General features: G+C 36.1%; 1 protein-coding gene across 2 annotated transcripts in view; it reads left to right on the plus strand.

The window, feature by feature from the left end:
• Nucleotides 1-4,691, plus strand: part of LOC106071156 (uncharacterized) — a 30,167-nt gene extending 25,476 nt beyond the window's left edge. For both annotated transcript variants that reach the window (XM_056019596.1, XM_056019597.1), the window contains exon 14: nt 1,697-4,691. In XM_056019596.1, coding sequence (XP_055875571.1) covers nt 1,697-1,805 — 109 coding nt within the window. In that variant the 3' untranslated portion in view covers nt 1,806-4,691. The remainder of the gene's footprint in view (nt 1-1,696) is intronic.
• The last annotated feature ends 4,354 nt before the right edge of the window (nt 4,692-9,045 follow it).

The following is a 9,045-nucleotide window of genomic DNA, read 5'->3' on the forward strand; positions in this document are numbered from 1 at the left end:
CCTATTGTATTGTATACATGGGCGTAGCCGGGAGGGGGTAGGTATTTTGTGACTGTTATATTTGCTTTAATTTTTGTTATTGGGTGGGAGATTTTAATGTTTAACCATCGCTTACCCAGTTTAGACAAGAAGTTTTGAGGTTAAAAAAAACTCTCCAATAAAAATCTAAAGCAAACTATGGTCAATAAATTTCATGAGCGTAGTCAAGGAGGGTAAGTTTGAAACCATATTCCAGGGGGGGGGTAGTTTAAAAACCTCATCTTCAATAAATAAAAAAAAAACTAAAGCAATCTACAGTCGCCTAATTCTATAAACGTTGCCATGGGAATTTTGAGTCTAAAATCCCCTTCCAAAGGGTTTTAAGTCTACAACCCCTTCCACGTTGTTTTGAGTTTAAAACCCCACTCTTCATTGAATAAAAAAACTAAAGTAAACTACAGTCAAACAAATTCCCTAATCGTAGTGACGTAGCCAAAGGAAGTTTTTGAGTTTTAAATTTTCTCTCCAGAGGGGTATTGAAGTTATTCCACCACTTTCGAAAAGAAAAAACTAAAGTAAACTACAATCACCCTATTCCATAAGTGTAGCCATGTGGGGTGTAGCTTAACTCCCCCTCCTCCTGAAGCAAAGCTACAGTGACTGAAGCACAGAATAGCCAAAGGGGGTTAGATGTTAAAATCCCAATTCCAATTGTTTTTTTAAAAAAAGCAAAGCTACAGTCACTCCAATAAAAAAAAGACTAAATGAAAACTAGTCAACTAATTCCGTGAGCGTAGCCAAAGGGGAGGAGGTGTTGATGTTAAACCCCCTTCCAATAAAGAGAAAAGCAAAGCTTCAATCACTAAATTCCATGAGCGTAGCCAAAACTGTGGTTACCATTTGAGCCTAGGAATGGGGGGTTTTCTGCTAGATGCTGGAACACATGTTTAAAAAAAAGTAAATTTATGTGAAATCAATCAACAGACATAAAAAAAAACAACTAAAGTAAACTTCAATCATTTGAGATTCACCCTTACCCCTAAATAAAACATTTCACACTTTGATTTGCTTTTCTACCAGACGCTGGCCTCCATTAGTGGCAAATTTTATATTTGACCTACAATATTTTTAATAGAAGAGTAGCAGAATCTTGCACTGTAGACTTCTCACTCACAATATGTACTGGAACAGTGAGTTAACATAAGCTTGAAAAATATGGTGAAACATGGATTCGTATCTGTCTCTCTCTCTCTCTCTCTGTCTGTCTCTTGCAGTTACAGGACGCCACAATACATGTTTACAGCTAGATCGTTTCATAATTCATAGTAATTGAACCAATCAAAACAAAGTAAAGTTTGAAGGTCTTATACTAAAACAAATGATACACAAACATGATATACAACGTAAGAGAAGCACTATTGACAGATAAAGGTCAAGGTCACGAAACAAAGGTCAAACCTTGACCTCCGACTTGGCAACATCGCCTAAATGCGCTAAAGCTTCAAACTTCACTTGTGTTATATTTGTAACCTCGCGTCATTTTGATCCGAACATAGGCTTATTTATTATCAAAGAGTGATCCTACTTTTGAACCTTCTTTTTTTATTTGATAACTTTTTGTTCTCTCTCTCATATACCTCCAGTAAGTATGAGAGAAGAAAAAAAAGATACTCCCTCACTCAGGAGGCTAATCCAAATGCGTGCTATTCTATTGCAGTGAAGGAGGCACTACATTCTTCACTCAACTTGGTCAGCTGAATGGTTTGATGGACGCTGTACAGACTTCACTGGCCAACGATGCTCCTGCCATAGCCAAACCATTGTAGCAGCTGAACGGTGGACACGTCACTGCGGTGATACCATAAAACAAACAAACTGAACCTTTCATGAACAAAGTTGAACTGTAACAATACCTTAATTTATTGACAGGGTTGAACAACGATTTATTTATTTATTCTGTCCATTATGTGTTCTTTTAATTCATTGAATTTTCGTTTAGCGCTTCAACTGCATCAAAATAATTCACATTAACTTGGTGTACATGTGTTTGCATATAATACTTCTTCATCCTCTGCAGCTCTATTTTTTTCCGCGGATGACGTTTCAGTGCGTTTAAGTGGACTTAAAGAAAACAATAGGATCATTTGCTTCAGATGTGGCTGTATATGTAAGTCCCAGTAACCACGTTAAATTCTGATGCGGCTGTAATCATATATTTAAGTCCCAGTAGCCACGTTAAATTCTGATGCGGCTGTAAGCATATAGGCCTATGTAAGTCCGAGTAGCCACGTTAAATTCTGATGCGGCTGTCAGCATATATGTAAGTCCCAGTAGCCACGTTAAATTATGATGCGGCTGTAAGCATATATGTAAGTCCCGGTAGCCACGTTAAATTCTGATGCGGCTGTAATCATATATGTAAGTCCGAGTAGTCACGTTAAATTCTGATGCGGCTGTCAGCATATATGTAAGTCCCAGTAACCACGTTAAATTCTGATGCGGCTGTAATCATATATGTAAGTCCGAGTAGTCACGTTAAATTCTGATGCGGCTGTAATCATATATGTAAGTCCCAGTAGCCACGTTAAATTCTGCAAAACATTAGCACTTGAAAACATGCCACTTTTTAGCATCATTAACAAAAGTAAAATTTGCCTTTCAGACCTGACGAGGGCATCGGTTTCTTTGGCCAACGGTTTACAAGCAGGGTATCATGTGGCCAACACAACGACCAACCACCTTTACTTTCCTCAATTTATGTCAGCTACCCATTAGGGTTGGGTGGGCTCGAGGGTACCATAAAAACCTCGAAATTCAAAATCCCAGTCCTCACCGAAATTCGAACCCAGGTTCGAAAGCCAAGCGCTTAACCAGTCGGCAACCGCTCCCTCTATCATCATCACTCTGACTAAAAATGTCTTTGTCAATTTAAAACTAAGGACAGATGGCCTAACTGCTATTTGAGTGACTATTACAATACAGATTACATCTAAATGTCTATATAGTCCTACATTTGAAGAAAATCCTACATAATCGTCTTCTGTTCAAATGGGCTTTCAGACTAAAGTAGACCTCTAAACAAAGGAATTAGAAGCATTGCTGGCACATTTTGTAGGCCCTAGATATTTTAAATTCACAGTCCGCGTGAGATGAGAACATGTCAGAGACTTGCTTCAAATATCTGCATCACTTTGACTTGAACCAAAGAATGAGAGCTCTAGCTGGTAGAGATTCAAAGCACGTTGTTCTTACTATTATAAGCGCTGACCTTATACAAGTTAGTTCAATCTGATTATTCAACGCTGTAAATAGAAAGAAGGCCTAAGTCAGTCTGTGCACAAGTAGAGGCAATGTCTGAGACTAGAAGCATTTCAAAGTATAGCCTCTATGCCTAGCTCAAAAGTCATGACAGAGCCTAAAACGTTTCAACAAGTCATCTTTAGGCAAGTCATCTTTAGGCAAATCATCTTTAGGCAAGTCATCTTTACGTTTTGCTATTCCCTTGTCTAGCGAAGGGTAAATCTTGAACCTAATAGATGTCTTTATGCCTAAGGTGGATTAAGTTCAAATGACGCAGAGAGCAGTGTAGACAGGAAGGCCGTATGTTTTTCCTCGAATCCCTTTGTCTTCCACATGCTAGGCTGCAGAACAATCACAGCCAAATGTATTTTATGTAATTAATGTAATTATCGTTTTGGGTATAAGTACTCTAAGGGTTAAAATGGAGTTGTAAGTTCCATGCCAGCGCACACACACACACATATATATATATATATATATATATATATATATATATATATATATATATATATATATATATATATATATATATATATATATATATATATATATATATATATACACACATATACATACATACATACATACATACATATATATACATATTGTTATAGACGTGCACCACTTCACTATAATAATTGTATCTTATACACAAGTGGACATTAAAATAAGCTTTACCCATTTCAAGATAAATTATACTTTATTATATTATTTAATTATTTTTTTTACATAGTTCACGCGTACTTCAGAGTGTGTGATAGAGAGAAGAGAGCATCAACATGAAATTGTCTTATGTATATAATTTGTTATAAGTTATTAATTTCAATAAAAGTGTATTACTATAGTAAAGTTTATTTTGCTTAGACCAAGACCAGCATTTTGTGTATTTCAGTCAAGAAACAGTTTTCTAGTTATTTTTGCTTTATTCTTGACCTGCCCCAGAGGCCCCAGGCAGAGGCCCCAACATCACTTCACTTCATTTGCATTTGAATTCTAAAAGTCATTGTTTCTAAATTTATAATAGTGCAAACATGTTTTTAAAAAAAGCACAGCGATCTTTATAATATAAATAAATAAAATGTATATTTTGTACTGCTTTTGTTTTTCAAAAATAAAAAAAAAAACATTTAATTTTTTTTAAATAATAATTATAAACCTTTTTATGTCTATAAATGTGCATTCAGATCTCATTATAATTATAAGATAATAATAAAAGCACTGGTCATTTTGAAGTTTTTCTTAATTAAAAGCTGAGTGGTATGTTTTATATTTCTTTTTAACACGCAGACACCTCTTAGCTTATACCAATCACATTTATATTATTTCATATTTGTATAGTCTATCGTTGCATAAAAATATAAGAAATGTAAAAGTGATAATTAAAAGACTTAGTAGTGACAAAGATCCAATAAGTAACTAGTTTCACGAATTGTTTTTTATTTGTTTGTGTGTGTAAAAAAAAACAACAACATGCACATGGACCTATGACTACATTTCCAGTTTCCATTTGTCACAGTCACAGTTACGTAACACGTAAGTGTTGTCAATTCATAATGCACTTGATGAGTTCAAATTTGTCCAGGATACCATTAAATGAGTTTTAAAAAGCCAACTATTTAACAAAACTTGACACTTGCAGTGCCTATGAGACAAACCTGTAGCATTGCAAGTTGCAACAAGTACTTTAGATACAGTTCCGTATATTGATCTCTAAGCTTCATATGGCAACACTGCTTTTCTGAAGTTTCCCGTTTATTTCTTTAATCACTTGCATAGGCGCCCTCAGGGGGGGTGCAAGGTGGTGCACTTGCACTCTGGATTCTGAGTAGTCAAATTCTAGCCAATTTTGGCACCATAAAATGAATTATCTTCTCAATAGCAAGTGAACAAGTAGTACTTCCACTGAAGTACAGTTGTAAGGATACGCTAATGTAGTAGACTAGCCTCAGGCTTATCATGAATTGATGGCCGACAATGTTTGTTAACCTCTCTAAATTCTGAGTAGTCAAATTTTAGCAAATTTTTTACACCTTCAAATCTTTGAACTTCTAAGTAGAAATTTAACAAGTAGTGCTTCCACTGAAGTACAGTTGTAAGGATAAGCTTTTATTGTAATAAAATAGAATAGTTCAACAGAAGTTGATGGCCGACCATGTTCGCTTTATTATAGGCTTGCAATTATTTTCACTTGCATTTGATGGTGATTGTAATCGAGCAGACTTCAGGGGTTTTGTTCCTGTTGTTCAGAGAGATGCATTAGCAAAGAATTATGTATAGTCTAGACATGGACAAACTACTAGGCAAAGGCTACGATGGCTGTCCGTGAAGACTAACATTCAGAACTGTGTTCAGGCCAGAATTCGTGGAAAATGTCCAAAAGCAGGATTTGTCTGTTATAACCTAAATGCAGTGGCGTAGTATGATACCCGTGGGCCCGGGTTCAAGAATATATTGCCACAATAAGACGAATGCAATGTATGACAAAACAATTGAGTCATGTGAATGTATCAGTACATTGACCAAAAGACATTCCAATGCAAGTAGAGTAGCTTTTTAATCATCTTATTACGATTGACTCTGTTAGAAGTCTCCAACAAGAATTAAAAGTCAATGTTTGTACAATTTTTGAACAGAATGAAACGAGTTAACAGAGTTTCAAATATATAAAGAAATGTTTTAGGAGTCCAAGTTCCCATTCTACACATTGACATTCCTAAAACACTTCTAAGTGTCAAACTTTGAAACATTGATACAAACTAGTTCTACGTCCATTATTTTACAGTAAATAGATCGAATATTTATTTTACTGAACATTTCTCTGGCCTTTTAAGTAAAGTAGCGAAGTAAGAAACCAGTGCATCTATTTCTAAATGTGCGAGCGGCTTCTTCTGAAGAAACAATGCCCGAAGGTTATTCTAGTATACAGTCATATTGGAAGCACCTTCATTAACATTTTGAATACAATACAGAAGACAACAAAAAAATGCGATATAGCTCTTCGAGGACGCATCGTCTTAATTGACTGTCTTACACTATCTCATAATATAAACTTCATCGGATAAATAGTTGTTTTGTTTTGTTGTTTTGTTTTTGTGTCAGAGTAAAATTGGAAAAATGAAAGTTGAGGTTTATCAAAATAGAAAGTTGCTATAACATATTTTAAATACAAACCAAAATAAAAACATTTTAAGCTTTGAAAAAAAAAGAATAATTTGCAGCTGTATGGAAATTTTAATTGTGACAATCAGGATCATTCCTGTTACTTAACCAAACTCTCCCCCACCCCACCCCATCCCTGTACTACTACCAATAGTTTTATGAACAGGAACAAAAAGAATGGGACAAAATGGAAACGCTTGTCGCCTGAAATGCACGATTAGGGCTAGCCACCATTACAAGTTACAAAACCTGATGCAAAGCAAATCCTTACATTAAAGCTTAAAACACTGGTTTTGAAATTAATATTAATTTTGGTACAAGGATCAGGATATTTTGAGGAAGCTTTTTAAATTCTATTTTTATCAGTTTTTACAAAAAGTGAATTTATTTTTTCACTTTGGTGTCATCCCCAAGTTCTCAAGAAGTCAAGAGTCATGGTCCCAAGCACAGTGGGCCCCTAAGGGTCGTGGGCCCGGGTTCATTGAACCCCTTCGTGCCATGGATGATACGCCACTGACTAAATGACGTTTCAGGTATACTTAATTCTGAAAGAAGACTATTTCTTACATAACAGTCCCAAGCGAGAGCTTTGGTGCTAAATTATCGCTTTTGTGTGGGACACGATCGATCGATAAATACGAATCCAGTCACGCTTTAAGTCACTACTTTGAGAGGATCTTTGACTGTTTGGCGGATCTTAAAATAACGGCTACGTAAAACCTGACAAACTGCAGACATGTGTAACAAGTGCCTGTACCTCATGTGGTTTTGATTTGTCTTTTCAGTGTCATCAATTATTTCATCTGATCTTGAACCAGTTTCCCGGATGTTGCAGTCTGGCCAACTTAAAACATAAACGCCACTGAACAAAACAAAACATCAGCGATCTCGTTGACATAACCAAAACTTGACCATGTTGAGGAACACTTCAGGGATGACATGCCAAGTAAGGCCAGACTGCTGGCAGACACATTTGGTATGGAGTTGGTGCTGCCTAGAATTTGCAGTCGAAAGACACACCGAGCAAAAACCACATGTTTGGATTTTGGGAGTTATAAACTATTACAAAACAAACGGCTTTACATTCGTACCTTGACTCGTTAGTCTTTTTTTAGTGACGTCTCGCAATACTAATGCTCAGTTCAACTGGGTTTGTCTGCATCCTAAAACGGTGTAAGAACTGGAACGGAAGAAGACTCTCAGCACTGTGCATGATAAGCGTTCATCACCAGCTTGTCCATCGCGACGAGAAGCATTAGTCAAGTTAATGGCAGTTTTGGCAGCTACAGTCTTTAGTTTGATTGACCGTAGGGAGCACGGATAAACTTTACGTGTGGAGTAAACAGTTTGTTCACATGTTGGGTATTTTGTAAGTCATGAAACAATAGATTTATATATATTGTCTTCCGAGACAGGAGGAGCCATATATATATGTATGTAGTCAGATCCGAACATTCGCTACAATATACCGATATTTGAATAACTTTTTTCAGGGCATTTAATATCGTATATGGATAAAGGGGGGGGGGGGGGGGCTCCTTTTTTTTCTTTAATATTCTGCGTAACAAGAGAGTTGGTGCTACGTCTTTGGCCATTGGTGGCAGCTTGCTCCCCTCCCCCGTGCAAAATATCCTGCGGGCGCCCATGCATTTAATTATTTATTAAAGATTAATTAAATAGATCATGGGTCAATTAGGGTTATGTAGTTTAGATTATTATAAACAAGCCGAAATGAAACATTAAAATAACATTACATGTTACTTGTTTAAAAAACCCTTTACTAGTGTAATGTCCAAGCCCTTAACTTTGGTAAAGAATGAGTTTTTCATTTGGTTATTTCAAATGTAGGCCTAGTTGATTTGACCTTTACTTAATTTGAATAATTTGACTTAGGCTTAAAGTCCTCACTCCTAACACTATAAATTGTGTTGTTTATAGCAAGGTTTAAGGTAAATATATATATAGGCCTATATCTCAAAGGCATAAGTGAGGGGGCATGATGCCCTGGGTGCCACCCTCAGCGGGGGCGCCACACGCAGCATATATTTCAATGTGGTGTTCATGGAAAAGTCCCAATAAAGTAATCTGTCCCCGGGAGCATGTTTTGCTCACTACGCCTCTGATATATACAAGCACTAGTGCTTAATAGAAGTAACAGCACCCAAGAAAATGCTAAATTTGGGTGTCAAATTTTTATGTGTTGTTATAAAGCTTAAAGCAAGAATTTATTTAGCATTTTTAGGTTAAATAAGTATTTTCAGTAAAACAATTTGCTTTCAGGTTGAACATATTGAGATCTTGTCTAGATTGAATATTAAATGAAGATAAGGACTAAGTAGAACTAGATCTTCTGATCCTATAGCTATGACACTGCATTCATGTACAAGGGCTAAATGTGCATGCAAGTTTTCTTGGCTAAGCTGTACATGTCAGTAAGTTGTAAATCTACTACAGAGAAAGACTCAAAACTTTAAAATGTTTCTTTGGTTCTGCCAGTGTGTTGTTTTCATTGAGTCTGGTAGTTGTGCATACTTCAAGTGGATTAAGATCATTTCTTAAGTTGCACTCTCAAGTAGCACCATCAATGTTGATGGTCACAAAAGTTTT

Source organism: Biomphalaria glabrata, chromosome 2 (assembly GCF_947242115.1).
Source record: "Biomphalaria glabrata chromosome 2, xgBioGlab47.1, whole genome shotgun sequence".
NCBI classification, from domain to species: Eukaryota; Metazoa; Mollusca; class Gastropoda; family Planorbidae; genus Biomphalaria; species Biomphalaria glabrata.